This window comes from Carcharhinus amblyrhynchos, chromosome 7, assembly GCF_965287045.1.
Source record: "Carcharhinus amblyrhynchos chromosome 7, sCarAmb.v2.hapA, whole genome shotgun sequence".
Lineage (NCBI taxonomy): Eukaryota > Metazoa > Chordata > Chondrichthyes > Carcharhiniformes > Carcharhinidae > Carcharhinus > Carcharhinus amblyrhynchos.
The window spans coordinates 12,877,333-12,898,568 of NC_137330.1; the positions used below are offsets into that span (position 1 = coordinate 12,877,333).

The 21,236-nt window shown below is 39.5% G+C and overlaps 1 protein-coding gene across 4 annotated transcripts in view; it reads right to left on the bottom strand.

Annotated features, from left to right (window-relative positions):
- Positions 1-21,236, bottom strand: part of smap1 (small ArfGAP 1) — a 247,473-nt gene that overhangs the window by 14,127 nt on the left and 212,110 nt on the right. For all 4 annotated transcript variants that reach the window (XM_080191966.1, XM_080191970.1, XM_080191967.1 and 1 more), the window contains one exon: positions 9,221-9,392. In XM_080191966.1, the coding sequence (XP_080048092.1) occupies positions 9,221-9,392 (172 nt within the window). The remainder of the gene's footprint in view (positions 1-9,220; positions 9,393-21,236) is intronic.

Here is a 21,236-nt window from a genome sequence, read left to right on the forward strand (position 1 = left end):
AGAAGCTGTCTGCAGAGGAGCCATCTTGAATCACTGGACCTTAGCTTGAAATGAATTGAAAGTTGCGAACATGGAAGTTCTTAGACAATAAAAGACCCAGAGTCATTTAACTTGGCTTCTATCATTTTGGTAGTTACATGATACAGTAATGGCATTATAATGACAATCAATCTTAATCAACTAATCAATGGCAGACTACGGAAAGATATGGAAAACCAATGTATGGGGTTACTTGCAAAACCATATGTCCCAAGTTACTTGTCCTTCCTTCCAAATTGCTACACTTACAACCTTCCAGACCCATGACCACTACCATCTAGAAGGATAAGGGCAACAGATACATGGGAATGTTACCACCTGCAAGTTCCCTCCAATTCACAAAGCACCCCGATTTGGAAATGTATCACCGTTCCTTTACTGTCGATGGGTCAAAATTCTGGAACTCCCTTCCTAACAGCACTGCAGGTGTGCCTGCACCACATGGACTGCAGTGTTTCAACAAAGCAGCTCACCACCATCTTCACAAGGTCAGTAAGGGTGGGCAATAAATCTGGCCCATCCAGTGACACCCACATTTCTTAAAAATAATCAGTCAAGGTTGAAATTGCTTATTGTATCCCAAAATATTACTTTCTGAAATTAATTTAATTTGCATTTAACGTCATCAATACTTGCTTTTATTGTTGTCCGAAGGAAAGAGTCCCACACATTTCCTTCTCCCTTATCGAAATGAATTCCACATATTTAATTTCCTGGTATAAAATGCACAGGTCTAGGTGAACTTAATGCATTGTCAAAACAAGATTTTCTTTTACGTTTTCCACTCTTGCATTTTATTAAGGTTGTATTGGTCATATGAGCAGAAACTTTTATTAAACTATAATAATGGAAAACCAGATGGAAAGAAAATCTTTACAAAGTTTAGGTTTTTAATTAAAATCAAACTATTAAAAAGCGACAGACAATATGCCAGAGCAAAATGAAAGTTGCCAGTTACCTTACTGTCTGGGATGCCCAAAGTGCTTATGGCATTATTAATTTTTTTCTTGCTGACTACTCTCTGGTTTATACATCATTTATGTGTGCATGCGCGTGCGTAAGTGCCCCATTTGGGACATCAATCATTTAGCACTGCACAAGTAGTTTTTTTTCCAAATCTGGACATTATCAATTTGCTCCTTCCACTGTTTACCTTGGGAGATAATACTACTTCACAAATACATTACACACACTCTCAGTTTCCCATTTTTCATTTCTGATTTTTACTGACACACACAAACTCTTCAGTTTCCTATATAAATCCACCAGATATATGACTTGCTGGCTCTGAATCATTTGATCTTTCCTGCTACTAAAAGCACTACTAATTTGACGTCTACGTGCGGACACTGTACATTATTAAGTCTCAATTTTTACGTTGCACTTGAGAAACATTTCATTTCCAGAACAAAGTGCCCTGTTCTTTTATGTGCAAAATTAATTTCCTGTCACTTTCCAATATCTGAAATAAATTTAATTACTATAATTAATGTCAGCAATTTTTTTTATCATTTTGCTACAAAGGACATTTAGGGAGCACTGCAGATTTGCTTGAGCAGTAAATGAAATGGCAGACTTAAAACTTCAGCCGCATTTTAATAGCGTGTTTCTATAAACTTACACAGGTTCCGGAGGGAGTAGTTGACTGGCCATTCTAGAATTGAATTATTATCTGGTCCAACCATTTTTCAAGAGAAAACACATGTTTTTATCTTCAAGCACTACTAGACTCACACAAGACTAGTCTGATGGCCCCATAGCTAGTTTGGATAGGGGGGATTTCACAGCTGGTTTACAATACGTAGCAACTCAAAGAGCTTCAAATGACTAGGAAATAAGAACATGCTGCAAGATCTGACAAGTCAACTCTGTTTCTCTCTCCACATACGCTGTCCAGACCTGCTGAGTATTTCTAATCTTTTCTGTTTTTGTTTCAGATTTCCAGTATCCACACTATTTTGCTTTTGAAGAGAAACATGACCTCACCTGACCGCATGACACAAAGGACCAAAGTGCTTAGCAATTCAAAACACAATCATATTCCCTTGTATTTACATGGAAAACAGTTATTGTGAGTCATCTGGAAAATCTGGAACTGGATATCAATACAAAACATTTCAATTCTTGGTGTTTGGCTTTGTGAAGTAATTAACCAATTAAGTTATAACAACTCGCAACCTCAAAATGCCAGTCTCTCTGTTTCAGAAAAGTTTACTGGTCAATCCCCCATTCACGTTCGAAGTTAAGGAATGGATTATAACGGTCATATGTTCATGGAATAAAAACAGTGTTAGATGAACTTTTGTTTTCTCATGGGATCTGCTAATCATCATTTCACTTATAGAATCCTCCAGTGTAGGAGGAGGCCATTTGGCCCATCAAGTCTGCACCGATCAGAATCCCATCCAGGCGCTATCCCCACAACCCAATGCATCTGCCCTAGCCAGTCCCTCTGACACCAAGGGGCAATTTAGCATGGCCAATCCACTTAACCCACACATCGTTGGACTGTGAGGCGAAACTAGAGCACCCAGAGGAAACCCACACAGACATGGGGAGAACTTGCAAATTCCACAGAGACAGTGCCCCAAGCCGGGAATCGAACCTGGGTCCATGACACTGAGGCAGCAGCATTAACTACTGTACCACCCGTTGTACTTTACTTGTTGCAAGATCTATATATATTCAATCATTTTCAAAAAAGTACATGGTTCATTTTGTGAATTTTGAGGCAACCTAATTTTCCAAGCACACACAGTCACAGCACATAGACAGGTGCTGGCAGATATGCACAGAGACGCACACATAGCTAATGTGCACTGGGAGTCCTGAGCACAGAAAGCATTTGCAGTTCTCAGTTTTCAGCTGGGAAAAGTCAAATTCATACTGAAGCAAGGATGGAGATCATCATCTTGAAGGCACTCAAAAACTGAAATATTCCTTCATTGGAAACAGAAGGTTCAACTCAATGATTCTGCATTCAGGCAGCTCAATACTTACACTGAATGCAGTATTTTGAGAATTAATCTTAAACTTCAGATAGTGAGTTGATGCCCAAGCATTTCAAGGTATATCACACAACTGTCCAACTCTTCTCCTCATCAAAGAACCAATCAACCAAAACAAATTCCCTTATTAAGTAATCTCAAAATTCATTTGTTTGAAATTTGTTCCGAGAGTATTAATATTCACAGATGTACCAAATTTCACTTTCAAACAAATCAAAAAAATTGGTAAGTGGGAAACCAACAGTTAATTTCCCAGTTCCTAGCACTGACATTAAAATGACGATACTTAATTTTAATGTTAATTCTTATTTCTAACATAAATGCTACTGCTACTCTTTGTGCACTCAATATGCAGTACCCGAAACACAAAAATCTGAATGTTCAATAATCAGTGGAAAAAAATATGAAATCTGAGCTGTGTCTGGTCCCGATACAACAAGAGCCACCAACAATCAGTTTTACAAGAAATCTTATTCATTGATCAGTTTGGGCGGATGTTATTGGTTGAAGGGTAGGGGAATGACAAATTTATAAATATAAATTTATAAATATAAATTTGTTGGAGTTTTTGCAGAATAATGCTTGAAATGGGGTGTCATAAAGTTGTTGCACTGAAGGAGGCAGCCATTCGGCCCATTATGTCTGCAGTTTTCCAATAAGCAATTTGTCCAGTACCATTGCCCTGCCTTTGGAGGACTAAAGGGCTCGACCCAAGCAATCTTTCTATCCTTGAACGGTGTAATGTACAGTTACCTACTTCATCCGAGGCAGCCTTATAATTGCTATCAGCATTACGGAGTTCAGAGCGGTCAGGTTTGGCAGGGTGTTTTCTGGGTTACTAAAGGGTTACTCAGATCATGAGAGAGAAAAAGATTGACAAAGAGAATGTAGGCCCTTACTGTCAAGTAGAAAACCAGAATTCATAACGGGGAATAAAGAAACGGCTAAGGAATTAAATTTGTACTTTGCTTCCATCTTCACAAACGAACACATGAATAATGTATCAGAAGTGTTGAGAGAAACATGTTTTAGTAAGGAGTTGAAGGAAATCAGCATTAGTAAAGAAATGGGTTTGGGGAAATTGATGGGATTGGATAAATCTCCAGGTCCTGATAACCTTCATCCCACAGTACTGAAGGAAATGGCCCTAGAAATAGATCCATTGATGGTTATTTTCCAAAATTCTTTGGACTTTGGGACAGCTCCTACAGATTGGAGGATATCTAATATAAGCCCACTATTCAAAAAGAGAGAGAGAGAGAGAGAGAAAACAGAACTATAGACTAATGAGCCTAATGTCGCTATTAGGGAAGTTGCTAGTGTCTATTATCAAGAATTGGAATATTTTGAGGATGTAACTAGTAGAGTTGACCAAGGAGAACCAGTGGATGTGGTTTAGTTAGGCTTTCAACAAGATCTCACATAACAGACTGCTATGTAAAGTTTAGAACATGGGATTCCAGGTAATGGCTTGAGATAGACAGAAAGCTGGTTAGCAGATAGGAAGCAAAGAGTTGACATAAATTAATCTTTTTCTGATTGGCAATCAGTGACTATATGGAGTTCTGCAGGGATCTGTGCTAGCACCCCAACTGTTCACATTATATATGAATGATTTGTAAGAGGGAACTGAATGTATTATCTCCAAATTTGCAAATGATACAAATTTGAGTGGGAACGTGAGCTGTGAAGATGACGCAGAGATTCTTCAGCATGATTTGGACAGGCTGAGTGTGTGCATATCTGCGTGGCAGATGCAGCATAATGTGGATAAATGTGAGGTTATACACTTTGGTAGCAATAATAGGAAGGCAGATTATTCCTTGAACGGGTGTAAATTGAGAGAGGTGGGTACTCAACAAGACCTTGGACTCCTCGTGCATCAGTCGCTGGAAGTAAGTACACAGGCAGTGATGGCGGCAAATGGTACATTGGCTTTCACAGTGAGGGGATTTGAGTATAGGGACAAAGATGTTTTGCTGCAATTGTGTAGAGCATTGGTGAGGCCACATCTGGAGTAGTGTGTGCAGTTTTGGTGTCCTTATCTGAGGAAGAACGTCCTTACTATAAAGGGAGTACAGCAAAGGTTTACCAGGTTGATTCCTGGGATAGTAGGTCTGTCATCTGAGAGACTAAGTCAGTTAGGATCATATTCACTGGAGTTTAGAAGAATGAGACAGCATTTCATAAAAACTTCTAAAATTCTAACAGGGTTAGACAGGGTAGATTCAGAAAGAATGTTCCCAATGGTGGGAGGAAGTCCAAAACTAGGGATCATAGTTTGAGGACTTTTTAGAACTGAGATGAGGAGAAATTTCTTCACCCAGTGTGTGGTGAATGTGTGGAATTCACTACCACAATGTAGTTGAGGCTAAAACGTTGTCTGATTTCAAGAAGAAATTAGATATAGCTCTTGCAGCTAAAAGGTTCAAGGGATATTTGGGGGTGAAAGCAGGGAGTGGAAACCAGGATATTGAATTCCATGATCAAAATGAATGGCAGAACAGACTGCGAGGGCCAAATGGTCTATTCACATATGTTCCTATAATAAAAAATTTAAAACTTTTAAAACGAGTTTCTGTTATAAAGATAGTGGGAATGAAAAATTGCACCAGATTGAAAGTGTCAGGAAATATTTAGGTGATAACTGATTTAGCAGTTGTAAACAGGGCTCCTCTGTTCACTGAAGCCTTTAAAGGATAGACTGAGGACAGCTTTCATCTCCAGGCATCATTCAGCTTTGTAGGAAAACATGAGACATGGCAGTTAAAAGTCTTCCCAGGATATAATGAACAAAATCAAAACTTGACCATTAATTTGAGACGGTATAATTTTGCTTGAGAATTCATGTGGGACAGAAATATATTCCCAGGAATATTAACTCCTTTGAAGATCTTCTCAAGGATGGGCAGCACAGTGGTTAGCATTGCTGCCTCAGCACTAGGGACCTGGGTTTGATTCCTGGCTGAGGTCCTCAGCGAGGACACACTGAGTCATAGACTCTGTGTGGAGTCTGCATATTCTCCCCATGTCTGCACAGGTTTCCTTTGGGTGTTCCAGTTTCCTCCCATGGTCCAAAAGGCATACTGGTTAAGTGCACTGGCCATGCTAAATTCTCTGTCAGTGCAACCCGAACAGGTGCCCGAGTGTGGCGACTAGGGGGTTTTCACAATAACTTCATTGTAGTGTTAATATAAGCCTATTAGTGACATTAATAAATAAATAAGGATTGTGAAAAAGAGATCGTGGCTGGAATTTCTCAAGTTGAGTGGTGATCCTAATGGTGGGGTTAAGATCTGGAAATTGCCACGCAGGATGTTAGACATCTGGAGGCCAATAATTAGGAAGCTGCTCCTAGAATACCATCCAAACGGGTGAGATCAGTTCCAGTATCAGGAGACCCACTCAGTAGGACCACCAGCCTCCTTCACTGTGTGGATGCTGCTTAAGTTTCAAGAGCTGCAGCAGCACCATGGCAGCTTAACTAGTAAAAGAGTCACCACCATTGCAGCAAGAACATTATTAGTGGAGCCATCAGTTTCCATGATCCTTGAGCACTGAAAAACACGGCAGGGAAATGAAAAAAGACCTCAAATGTGTTGCTGCTCTGACCTCCAGCTATGAAATTAGCTCTGGTGCATTATGTTCGGAGCCCAGCAAAAAGGACCCCATGCAACAGCAGGAAATTTACCTCCTCCAGGAAAATGGCTGTTAATTAGGGCTCTAAGGCTGCCCATCTCCCACAGGTGGGCTGCTGCATTCCATTATCTTTGATCCCTGGGAAATATACCCACATGTCAGAACATACTGGTGAATCTCCTAACATAATTTTGCCCTTCTTCCCGGACCCTGCCACCAGAGAGCTGGCAAGATTCATGTAGCCAATGAATTCCACATGAGGCCTTTGTTCATTAATTCCTCTGTCGCCAGTTCAATGGATTGATTGCCACTTCAGTCAAGGTGATGATTTCACAAATTATAATGTTGGCAAAGAAACTAAAGTTATCGATTCAGGACGAGGAAAGAGGCTTATTGAATCAGGCAACAGTATGGAACATAGCGTGGCAACATCTTCTTTCTTGGCTAGAAAGAAAGATGTGTTATCTCAGCCAAGCCCCCTGCCTTCATGTGTGAATACTCTTTTGGTGCCTAGCCGACCTCATACTCTCCCTTGTGACCTTTTTATTATTTATATGTTTAGAAGATGTTTGGATTTCATTTTATGTCAGCTGCCAGGCTCTTCTCATTCTGCTGCCTTGAATTTTTTTTCACTTCCACTTTGAACTTATGATACTCAGCCTGGCTCTCACTTGTAGTATCAATCTGATTTCTGCCATATACCCTCTTTCTCTGCTCTATCTTGCTCTTCATCATTTCCTTCTTCCAGTGAGCACTGCTTCTGCTTGTCCTATCCTTCTCCCTAGAAGAACTGTACCTGGACTGTGTCCTACCCATCTACTTTTTAAAGGCCATTACAATTTTGCCTACTAATCTTTGATTCCAATTTACCTGGTCAGATTGGTTCTCACCCCACTGTAAATGGCCCTCTTCCAATTAAATATTTTTGCTCTGATTTGCTCCTTGTCCATAGCCAACCTAAACTTTACTAGACATTTGACTGCTGTTCCCTGACTGACACTTGATCCATTTCTTTCATCTCATTTCCCAGGTCCATCAATGGACCTTCTCCATTTGGTGGGGACATACTGATCACGAAAATTCTCTTGCTAAAGATTTCAGAAACTCTACCCTATCTCTGTCTGGCCTTTCCATTATTTCTATCTCTATTAGAACAATTATTCTCCTCCACTATAATTAATAGAATCATGGAATTTCTACAGTGCAGGAGGCCTCAATTTGGCCCAACTGGACCTGCACTAACAACTATCCACACAGGCCCTATCCCCATAATCCCAGTAAGGGGTAATTTAGTATGGCCCATCAACCAAATCTGCACATCTTTCGACTGTGGGGAGAACGCGGAACACCCAGGGGAAACCCACAAAGACTCAGGAAGAATGTGCAAACTCCACAGAGACTATATTTTACACTATATTTTCTGCATCTTCCTGCAATTTCCTTCCTTCCTTTGTTGCTCTATAACTTTCCAAGTAGTTGGCGGCCTATAGAGTACACACAGTACTGTGATGGTACCTCTATTGCTCCCGAACTTTAAATTCAGTCCTTCATCAGTCTATGACATCCTCTCTCTCCAACACTGTAATGTTCTCCTTAATCAATACTGCCAACACCTTTCCCTTTCTTATTTATCCATCTTTCTGAAGATCTGGTGTTGCCTTTTCTGGAGTCAGGTCTCCACTATTGCCACACGACCATACTCTATCACTAACGTTATTTGCACCTACGGTTCACCAACTTTATTTATCACACGTCATGCATTTATAGACACGCACTGTAAAATCCACTACATACGAACATACATACGAATTAGGAGCAGAAGTAGGCCTAACATAGACCTTAGTGCACTATCTTCTAGTCTGAGCCCAACCAAGTCCTTACCATTTCTTACTTTAGTTTCATTTTTCTCCCACTTCTTTGTGAACTTTGTTGATCCTTTCCTGGTTCCATCTCTCTGCCAAGTTAATTTAAACCTAACAGCACTAACAATTTATGGGCATTGGTACAAACTCTGAGGGGACAATCCACTTGGCCTGTATAGATCCCACCTTTTCAGAATTGGTCACCACAGTGATGTAAGCTGTCACTCAAGCTGCAAGACATGGAACTCAGGGTGCTCTAGTTCAGCGGTCTCCAAACTGATCTAGATGCGGCCTGCTACGGGCCAGTTGTGGTCATAGTTTGGAGACCCCTGCTCTAGCTGATGACGTTCTTGCATACATGGTTGTCCAAGACTTGAAAGTCCTGCAGTCCTCATTTATAAACTTGAAAATAAGAACGTCTTTTCTCTAATAGCGACATAGTCGATACTGAAAGTGTTACTGCCCTGTTCATTGAAGCAACATATACTATATACTGCAGCAGTGCTCCTGCAACAGAGAATGCTTGATATTGACGAAGTTATTGATAGGACAAGTCAGAATTCATCACAACATAAACTTTTCCATTTCTAGCATATCTAAAAAGCATCACGCTCAGTTAGAGATGCCCACTGCTCAATGCTTTGTATTGTAAAAGCAATGTCAATAATTTACCTGGGGTGCCTTGTTGTTGTTGTATCCCTCCTGTACCATATAATGATAAGATAGAATCCTTAGAAAGTGGTTTCTTAGCAGAGTCTTCTGATTTTGTGTTTGGTTCAGTAAAAAGGTCAAGATCTCCTGCTGCTGCAGATAAGGCTGCTCCTGTTAGTTTTGTGGAAGAGGGCTGTGAAGAGAATGTCAAAATTTGAGATTACAGAGTCAGAGACAAATACCCTTATCCATCATACCACAGGACTTGCAACTACAAAACAAAAACATTTTCCAGGTTCCTATTGAGCATGAGTGATGATTTTAAACAGATGGATTTGTAGAAGACATCTCCACATAAACATCAATTTTTTAGGAAGGGGATTTGGGGATCTTGCTGCATTAAAACATATCATTGTAGGACCTCTGCTTTTCAAAAAAAGCTTTAAAAACAGATCAAAAGTAAATGAGGTTACAAGATAGAGAAAATCCTCCGAAATACACGTTCAGCTTGCAAAGCTTACATCTAGATGGATGTTCTATGTGTAAGTATGATGGAAATACCAGGACTGAGTGCATCCTTTCCAACTGTTAATGTTACTTCAGTTTTTGTGAATACCACCGAATTCCTAATCACAGGCACAAAAAAATTGATACGATTATAAAACAGAGCCTGCTGACAATAGTGTTGACCATTTGCAAATTCTTGCCTTTATAGCAATCAGATTAACTCATGGTCAAATTATTGGAAATGACTGTTAGGAACTGGGTAGGTTCTGATCTCTTCTCTTATAGCAAGGTAGTTTGCTGCAAGAACATTACTCAAATTGTGATAAAAAGTCATTAGCCTGAAACAGAAACCATTCCTTTCTTCACTGATGCTGCCTGGCCTGTTGCGTATTTCCAGCATTTTCTGTCCTTATGTTTCTCAAATTGTTCACTGGAAGTAACTAACCTATTTCTGTTGGGTTGGAACATGAATCCTCTACAGAGAACTGATAGAATTTAGTACTAATCACTTGGGTCCTATCAGAGCATTAAAAAGATTCACAAATGGTTCTTCAATATGCAGTGGATAGGAGACTAAGAAAGCATTTGCCATATTAATGTACTGTGGCACAACAAGGAGGTAGGTCACTCAACTGGAAGTTGAAAGGTTAAATAGTCAGCTGAATTTCATCGCAGTTGCACCAATCTCTCTTCCCTGTTTGCAATACAGTGCCATAGACACATCAGTCAAGGTAAACAATTCCTAAGGGTATAATATCCCAAAAGCAATTTCAGTGTACTAAGTATCTAATTTCAAGGAAGACTATAAATTTTTAATGATTCTCATCACATTTTAAACATCCTAATCCTCAGCACACACAAAACACAATGACAAGCATGAAGGGCCTTTTCAGATTCTTTGACCTAGTTCATTATTCAACTCCATGTCAGGATTTCTGATGCAATTATCAAGCTCAGCATTATCCGGAGAGGCACGCAAGATCTGAACTGAAAGCCACAATGAATAATTCTGCAATGAGAAACACTACATGAAGAGTGGCACGGTGGTAGAGTAGTAGCACTACTGCCAGGGTCTGCACATTCTCCCCGTATCTGACCGGGTTTGCCCCTACAGTCTGAAAGATGTGCTGGTTAGGTGCATTGGCCATGCTAAATTCTCCCTCAGTGTACCTGAGTGTGGCAACTAGGGGATTTTCACAGTAACTTCATGTAAGCTTACTTGTGACACTGATAAACAAACTTAAAAACTTACAGGGAAATTGTGGGTAACTGCACATAAATAATTCCCTATCGGGTTTCAAGGTTGTTAAAGTCCAAAGCTGATACTGCAGTTAAACTTGGGAAAGGTGACAAATTATCATCATGCCCATTCATACCCACTTCATCAGGAGCTACCACTATTTGCACAGCTGGCGAGGAACTTCTGGTGCTGACCATCCACATCATGGGTAGTAAAATGCACACACTATACATGCACAGGAGTGGTCAGCTGCAAAAACTTTCCAAATCGTCTCCAATCAGATTGTCAACTGAGGTAGACATCTTTCTCACCCAATAATTAAAAGGCCTATCCACATTATCAAGGCACATAAATAAATGATAGTTACTTAAGAGATGGTACTGCAGAGCAATTATCATTTCTTAATAAGGAGTTACTGCACTTTGAAGTGGAAAGCAAGTGCCAAGATCATTGGTTAATTAGAATGTCAGTAAAGTAGTGCAACTCCTGAGCAACAATTCTAGATCTTTTAGGGATATAGCTCCAGTTGCCTATTTGTCTGATGCCACCAGCTTGAGGGATTCAAGTTGGGAAAAGATCACACTGAGTTTATAAACTAAGGGAAAACAGTTCAGCGTTTTCAAACACCATGGAGTCAAACACTAGACTTCCACTAAGAATCCTTTTAAGAATTCAGCAGTCTGACTGATACAATGAGCACAACAATACTCCGAGTATTCCCAAGTCAGCTATTTTCTAAATAATCACAGTGCTCATTGTGAAGATGCTCAATGCCAACTCAAAGCTTTACTGTGACATTTTAGGATGTGAAAATCATCTAATATAGCAGAAAAATGGTGAAAACACTCAATTCCCCGTATTCTGTGAATAAACAGAAAGCAGATTTATGCTATTTTGCATTTTGGTGTCAGTGTGTTGGAAGATGCAGAAATTCTCCCAATTTTGGCTTACCGTTCAACGTCTTAATGAATAAGTTATGAAGATGAGCCAGCTTTGTCTTTTGGCTGTGACCAAGATTTTTAAAAATTCGTTCATGGGACATGGGTGTCACTGGCTGGCCAGCATTTATTGTCCATCATTTCTTACTCTTGGAGGGCAATTGAGAGTCAACCACATTGCTGTGGCTCTGGTCACATGTAGGCCGGACCAGGTAAGGACAGCAGATTTCCTTCCCCAAAGGACATTAGTGAACCAGATGGGTTTTTCCCACAATCAACAATAATTTCATGGTCATCAGAAGATTCTTAATTCCAGATTTTTAAAATTTAATTCAAATGCCATCTTCTGCCGTGGTGGGATTCGAACCTGGATCCCCAGAACATTAGCTGAGTTTCTCGATTAACCTCTCCTTAATTGTTAGGTTAACTGGTTCTGAAATTCAATCCACTACTCCACTCTCCATTACACTTTTCAGGCACGAGATGGACTGGAGCTAGAACCTTGAAGCAGAGAATAATCAAGTCACACCTCTTCAAATATAACCATAGGCTACATTCTTAAAGAACACAATTTTTTTAAGAATCAATAAAACACAAGTTTCTGAGGAGGGAATGTCTTGCAAGTTACTGGCCCAATTCCCAGAGTAAGTGCCTTGAAGCAGCTGGATGCCAAAGGAATGCTGAAACCTATAAAATTCAGTTGCCTAGATTTCAGGTTAAAGTCAACTTGTTCCTCTTGCTCAAACTTTCACATGTCCCAGAAGATTTCTTCAGAAGCCTATAACTTGCATGAGGCATCAATTTTTCATTCTGTCTGGCACCTTCATCCATCATCAGTTAAAACGGTTTGAACAACAAAACTATTTTGCTTCCCTCCAATGTAAGTGCAAAAACATTACAGTAATTCGGGAACAATATTAACCAAAACAACAGTGTAAACTGAGCAGTCAATTTACAGAATTGCGGTTCTCAGTCACAAGTAGGCACGTCTCCAAGATGATAACTGTTAGTTCCTTTAAGTTAACACTGTCCACCCTTTTATTCATTTCGTTTCCATCTTCCACAACCCTCGTAGTGCTGCCCACTGATACCACAGCCCTATTGTAGAAACAGATGCCAACAGCTCTCCCATATTATCATTCCTCACATGTGCTCAGGAGGGTGGGGGGAGGGTGGGGACACTGTCCTCAGGCTGTTGGACAACCCAGGCGACGCACAAATGAACACTTCAAACAAGGGCAAAGCGTGTATTTTCTGTCAAGGGCAATTAGATAGCAATTGCTGAATATCAAGAAGCCTGGCTGATTTTGACCCTCTTGAGGCCAGAGGTGCTTGTGCTAATCGAGGTACCCCAATGGCTGTTCCAGCTGGGATCAGTTAACCCTGCGTTGACCAGGTGGTGAATATGGAACATTCTTTTCTGCACATCTTAGAACCACACTGCTTTAATCTAATACAGAGTTATAAACCTTCACCCAAAAATCTTCATTGTGCTTCCTTCTGCCTTTACGTTTGTGTCACCACTGGAACAATCAAAGAATGTAATGCAATAAGACAGAGAATAAATGATATTTTTGGTTTTGAGCTCTGTCTGGTCATTGTGGCGCTGTATAACTGGGACTGAGTTTTCTATCCATAAGAATAAGGTGCCATGGTGTTGAGTACCAACCAACAACACCAGAGTGGCAACACTGCAAGTTCCCCATGCAATAAATTACCATCAAATTGTTGCATCAGGGAAAGAGGCTAGATACAGTAAAATAAATGGCACTTGCCACTTCAGATTAACTTGACATACCTCCTACATGTTAATCTCAGAGCAACATTAATGGAATGTTGGCAGGCACATTATCCAACAGCAGCAAAACAGCAACTTGAAAAATGGGAATTGGCTCCAGCCATGTATAAAAACTGCTCAAAACGTTTAATTCCCTTTACCCTATGTTTGTTTTTCAAATGCTTGCTTGAATCACTAATTTCAAAATAACAGACATCAAACTTTGACAAAAGCAGCTCACGTCACAAAACCCATCTCCCTGGGGACAATTTCTGAAGACACAAATCCAGCATGTAGAACACACAAGATTGCAATAATATGCAGTTATCTGGTACTCCTGTCAACTGAAGCAGTAAATCAGAATAAGTTTTAAAACATTCATCAAGCACCTGCTTTCTTCTCAACTGTAGGAGATTGACAGGGTAATGAACCATTAATGCAATACTGAACTCATCCAGAGTGCATGATTTGTCTGCGGTACTCAGCAATCTCCACATTTCGATTAATGACGATGTTCTGGGAACAAATGCAGACAGCACCCCTTTCTACAGTTGGCAAAGTATGGGTCAATCTCACCCAGCAAACACTGCATTGATCCTGGAACCCTGCGTGTCACACATCGAAAAATACTGATAAAACACTAATCCCAGTATCAAGCACATTGTCCTCAGACTTGATGCGACGGTTCAGTAAATCAGGCAGACAAACCCAGATAAAAATTTCCTCCCTTGAGCTCCATCAGAATCAGAAAGTTGAATTACAAAACGGAAGTCTTTTGATCTTTTTGTAACTTCTCTGAATGTAAAGAAATTACTTCCCAATTTAAATACAAATCAGAGACAGTAAACATCTATATCTGAAATGTGTCAACAACAAAAAATGCTGTCACTTTGTTTAACTAATGCTGATCAAGCAGGTGAGATTTCTCCATTGCTAGCATCCTCAATATCTGAAGCATTATAATCTCAATGATTTTAATGTAGAAATGCTATTTCAATTGTTTCAGAGTCTTGAAATCTGCAAGGCTTATAATGTTATTAATATTCAATCTTTTCAGCTGGAGACAGGATTCTACAACCTAACTTTAATGTTGTGTGGTGGTAAGCTTCTGGTTCTTAGCTGCCTCCTGTGCATACTGTGGATGAATGAAGACAAATATGCGCTGTGCACTTTTCTGTCTGTTCATTCTCAAGTCCACAACCCAACTAATTTTCATTAAACACTTGACTGAAGTCCTATGAAATGAATTCCACAAAATGACATTAATATATGCAAAAAGGAATTTAGACCTGCTTTATCCAATGAATAATCTTGTATTAAAATACTGGCGTCTGTCAACCAGGAGGAACAGAAATTAATAGGCAAAATACATTTTAAGTGAATGAGAAATGGTAGCAGTAACAAACTGAAGGGAGCATCATACTGGTTTGCTGCCTACTACAATAATGCTATTGGGTTAGAAGATACCTCATTAGAAAGTATTCAAATAGGGTAACGACCACAGCAAATATTTCTACACATTTACATAAAACAATGATATTTAATGCACAAAACAGTACTCAAGATTTATTACAAACTCTTGAGATTTTACAAACTTTTCAGTCAAGGTTTTCAAAGAATTTTAAAAAATAGCCTTCACAGAATGAAATGTATAAGAAACAAAGTACCATGGACATCATACTGGGCAAATAAAAAGCTATGTTAAAAAGCATCTTCTACAGACTATTCAAAACAACTGAAGAACCACAGACTGAAGAATTGCAAACACTGAAGCCAAATTTTGTTCTCAAAATGAAACGCCATCATCTGTATTTCCAAAGTTGTGCTTCTAATGAAGACTACTAAAGGTGGGGAAGATGTGAATTATAGAAAGGGAAGGTGAGAAGAATTTTGACACCTATAATAGAGTGGGCGTGAGGGTCATAATTGGTACAGGGTGCAACTGGGGTAAGCAGCTGGAATAACGGAGGATCAAGAAGGCTGAAGGAGGATTTGTAGATGAATATTTTGAATGACGCAAACTGAAAGACAAATATGATTTTTGAACAAAACTTGAGAAAGGGATAGCAATGGCAGAGTTTTAGGTAGTGAAACTTGAAGGTGAGACAAGAAGAGCATTAGAAAAGTCAAACCTGGATGCAGCAAAGACTGGAATAAGAGGTTCAACAACAGGAGGTTGAGGTAGATGGGAGATGTGTTATGGGAAGAAACGGTTGGTCTTTGTGATCAATTGGTTTAAAGCTCAGCTCAGGGTTGGCTAGGATTATCAGATGGTATACTGAGTGAGTCGGAGTGGATTGTGTAGGTGACAAAGGATTTGTTGTAACTGGAAACATTGAAATCAGAAGCAAAAGAACATTCATTTGTGTTAATATCCGCATTTTACTAGCAATTCTAACCATAGCATCATATATTCAGTTGGGTCAGAAATGAAATGCCTACTCTAACATTTTGAAAAAGTGGCTGCTAAATCCGTAAACGATTAGCAATTTTACGTAATGCTTGGGAGTGATTTACAAATGTAAACTATCAGTTTCAGGGATGTCCACACAATAAACATGCAGAAAACGCTCACGATCCCCAATGGATTGGGCAATGTAGCCCTTCTAAAGGTAACGTAAGTTACATAACATGAGGGAAGGGTTTTACATGAATGAAAGTTGCCTTCCTCTGCTTTGCAATATATTATATCGCTGTAATAAGAAATCCCACAAGAAAACAATGCAAAAAAATCTCTGCTCTCGTGACAAGCCGCCATCATCATCTAACTGATCTGACTCATTTAATCTTCTGAGGATAAGTTTGACAGATTCTCTCCCTAGTAACTGATCAGGATCCCAGGAAATTTCAGCAAGAACGCTTTGGCATGCTGACTATCTGAGAAGTAGTTTGGATGTGTCCCACAGTTCAAATGGCAGTGCTTTGATGTCAGTATCCAATTATCTGCTTCTGAGTCAGAAAGTTATAGGTTCAAGTCCCACTCCAGGACTGGAGTACAAAAATCAAGGCTGATACTTCAGTGCGGCACTGTCAGAACTGCCACCTTTCAGATGAGATGATAAGTCAAGATAGTGCCTGCCCCCTCGGATGGAAGCAAAACATCCAAAGGAAGGAAAAGGTGGGGGTGCTCTTAGTGTCCTGACCAATATTCATCCCTCAATCAACATCACAAAAATAGATTATCTGGTCATTAGCACAACTTGAGAGTTTGCTATGTGCAAATCGGCTGCTGTTGCCCACATGACAACAGTGACTGCACTTCAAAAATACTTTTAGTTCTAAAGCATTTTGAAACATCTGGCAGTTGTGAGAAGTTCAGTATACATCTAAGTATTTCTTTTTTTCCTTTTAAATCAAGTCTAAATCAGCTTTTCTAAAGAATTTTCTCAGTGAAGTGAGTGTGCTTTCGGCATAACTTTTTAAATCAGCATAAAAGATTGTTGAAATTCAATTTCAGTGAAACACAACTGTGGTGTAGAAGTGCTGCAATATTTTTGAGGTTTGGCTGATTCCTGCTGAGGAGGCTGGAACCTCCACCTCTTAGTTTTCACTAACGCTTAAAGAGTGCTTCCTTCAGCAGAAGGGTCTTCAACACAGTGTTCAAGCTTCAAAACAAAAAATGCCATGCAAGGTCAACTACCTATGATACTAGTTTTACTTCTCTCAGCCTTTTCTTTATTCTGACCATGCGTCGACCCATTGGCACGGGATATTTTTAAAATCGAGGAGTATTCGAACTGAACAATATGTCTAGAACATCAGGATGTTGCTGACTCCTTGCATCCCAAATGTGGCAGGAGACAGACACGCTTGTGGAGATATTGGCAGCCTTAACTACAAGATCAAATTACTATTTGATAAAGAAAACTCATTAACCTTTGACTGTTGATTTCCTGTTAATCTAAATGGCAGAACAAGTTTGCCATCCTCGATCTGTGTTAAAATACCATTGAATTCGCTTCCTAATACAACAGCTCATAATCCAGTTTAGATAATTAATGTGCGTCACTTGCTTTTTTTTTGGAACTACTAAGATAAAGCAAGGACAATGTTCCAAAAACAGCAGACTTTAAAAATCAATAAATTACAAAACGATTTGACAGACTAATTGGCATTTAATTTGAAAATCTGTATACAAACTGAGACGTTACATCAGCCTTGACACTCAACGTTCAACTGACAGATCAAAATTGTGTTAATAATACAATTGTTTGTGAAAACAAGTGAATACATTGTTTGAGATGGAATTAGGAACCTGAAAATAGATATAGCGGCCAATCCAGTTCATGTTCACCGGAGAGTTTTTGGAAGAACGGCCTGAACAGTGTTATCGAGGGTCTTGCTATATCATATAGAGCTTGCTAGAGTCACAAACTGATCCCTCAGACTGGGAGTGGGCTAAAATAGTTACAATCTTTATGAAAAAAGATGAGACAGATCAGGCATTGGTTTGTCAGCAACAGGGTAAATTCTATACTGAATCATTCAGGGTGCACTATCTGAATACTCCAAATTCAGGGACAGTTCATGTGACTTTTGAAAAAGGAAGCCCAGTCTTATTGATTTGATAGTATCTTTAAAGAAATCACAAGCTTGTCAATGAGGGAATTCCAGTGGGTACTGTCTACCTAGACTTTTCAAGAGCTTTGACACATTGTAACAGAAAAGGTTTCCCTATGAGATAAAAGCCTGAGGTACACTTTCTGCATTTGATTGAGAAGTGGATGAAAGGTTTGGGGCTGAAAAGCATTGTGGATAGGATTGGATTGGATCCAGGTCACCAGTTGCACTGCATAAATCGGTGTTTGAACCATTGACATTCGCTATTTTTTTTAATAAATGCTTTTACTGAAGATTTTCCTTTTACTAAATAATGCAACAAATCGCCAAACCAGCTGTACGGCACAGGAAAATTATTATTCTACATATGCAGACAGAAAAGACCAGCAAATATTACAATTGGTTTGGGTTATCAATTGCAATTTGTTGTAACTGGCTCTATTTTGATCACATTTCCTAACGTTTCTGGGTCAGTGACCATGCCTGTGAAACTCTATGGAATAATCAAGAAAGGTTAAGGAAATTAGTGTTGTTTTTGTGAGAATAAACATTGGAATCATCTAATAAAGTTTAAGACTTTAAGGAAAGGAAAAATTCTCAAGAGTAATACAACTGTTGATAAATTACTGTTGAAAGCATTTAAACAGACAAAACGTAGGAGTTTAAATAGGTTAATTTGCTTGTTATGGGCAGAAGGGGGATTAACTTAAACAACACTAATTTCTCCCCTCTCTGTCTATAAACAGGAAAATGTTTCTGATTTGCTTCCTCCTTTATAAATATGTCATAATTGCCAACTCCTTGGTTTTCTACTAATAAACTGACTGCAAAATTGAGTTATGAACTCAAAGGGATAGTTTATTTGCAGACACTCAAAACACGAGTGTTGCAACATTGCCTCAGTTGCATTCATACAATAAAAGAGTGACAGAGAAAAGAAAGATTAACAATGCAGGCTCCACAGCCAGAAGAATGTGTTTCAAGTGGGTTCCAGAGTCCAGAATCAAAGTCTAATGAGGTATTCCTTTTCAGTGTAGCAAGTGTTAAAGTTTAAAGTTTATCTAATAGTGTCACAAGTAGGCGTACATTAATACTGCAATGAAATTACTGAAAATCCCCTTGTTGCCACACCCCATCGCCTCTTCGGGGACACTGAGGGAAAACATAACATGGTCAATAAACCTAATGAGCATGTCTTTCGGACTTTGGGAGGAAACCGGAACATCCGAAGGAAACACAGGGAGAACATCCGCACAGGCAATGACCCGAGCCAGGAATCGAACTCGGATCTCTTGTGCTGTGAGGCAGCAGTGCTAACCGTTGTGCCACCGTGAGGATGACGAGGTGGAAACTGGTGCTAAGTAATTCCGGTTTCCGAAGCATTTATTCCACACAATGACGTGAGCGTGCAGAGAAGATTGAGTATTGTAGGTGATATCACAGGCTTTCCAGTGGCAGATGGAGCCAGGTGTACGACCTAGGCCAGAGCTCCTTGCCTGAAATACTGCAAGTTAAATGGTACAATGTCAGGCTGGCTTTGAAGTTCAGCAAGGCAACATTACCAGTTCCACAAACCAGAGGTCCTTGTCACATGACTCCCACCTCTCCACTCTGGCTTTGATAAGGGCTGTGTATCTCACGCGTGGCCCCAGGATTGTTAAATGTCTCAACGATTAAGAATTGAAAGGGAGGTTGCAGAGTCCTTACTTTTGGCAGACAAGTAGAGTCAGCTGCCATCCTGGGTGATGAAATGCAGATGGCCTTTGTATAGGTCTCTTTGAATTTGGTGTATGCAGCCCACAACGTGTTGTTACTGGTTCTTCAAACATAATGCGCGAGTTTCTGTGATGTTGCTAGATAGCTTCTTTTGTTCCAAGGATACAGACAATAGCCATTTCAAGTTCTGGCTTAATTTTACATCTCTATGGATAGCGATGAGCCCATCTCTAAGTATTTCTGTAAAAAATATACAGGATGATGTCTTAAGTCCCTCACTGTCATTAAAAATCAGATTAAAGGTGATGTGTTGGAGCACTTGGAGAAGCTGCTTCAGTCATCAATGAGAAGTTCAGCAATTTGCCTTAGCATTGAATGCCTCAACTATTCAACTTGAAATTTGCAAACCGAGTAAGTGATCCTGAATATCCAAGAAGAGATCTATTTACTGTTCTGCTGCTCTTTCACAACATAACCATTTTTTGGGATCCTTATAGGTGAAAAGGGCATCTATTCACCTCACCAAATTAGAATCTGAAATAGCTTAATGTTAGGGAAGTTTATGACTTCGTAAATTAGGTATAAAACAGAACTATTCTTTCTCTTCATAAATATTTCACAGACATGAGTAAATGAAAATTCTCCAGCCAGCCTATTGCATAGAAAAGAACCAGTTCCAAAGGGAGATGAGTCATCAAGTTCTTCAGATTCTTAATTTACTTAATTCAGTGCATCAATTTCAATGTATTTCAGAGTTTCCAAAGAAGCATTCTAAAGACTTGCTACAAGATCAGGTTTTGCCATCAATTGCTGCCAATTAATGAAGAGTTATGCCTACAATTTGGGAAAGTTGCCATGAGTTTTACAGAATTCAGTAATTTACTTACTGATTCCAATTTTGCAAAAACATATTTATTGGATATGGCACCAGCAATGGTAGCTCGACTTTCTGAATAACCAGTAATTATACGATATCCGTGGTACCTCCGTTCTGGATGTAACCTTTTATTAAGACAACAGCATGGTGGGTGTACCTACACCACATGACTATAATGGGTCAAAATGGCAGTTCAACACCACCTTCTCAAGGGCAGTTAGAAATGGGCAATAAATGCTGGATTTTCCAACAATGCTCACATCCTATGATTTTTAAACAAATCCAATGACAGATTTCCACATGGACATGCATATTTAAATCTACTCGCAGTCAAGATCAGATCTGCCAAATAATTGAATTCAAATTTGACAGCTGATTTCTACTGATAGCTGCAATATTTTTAACCTGGGCTTTCACAAAAC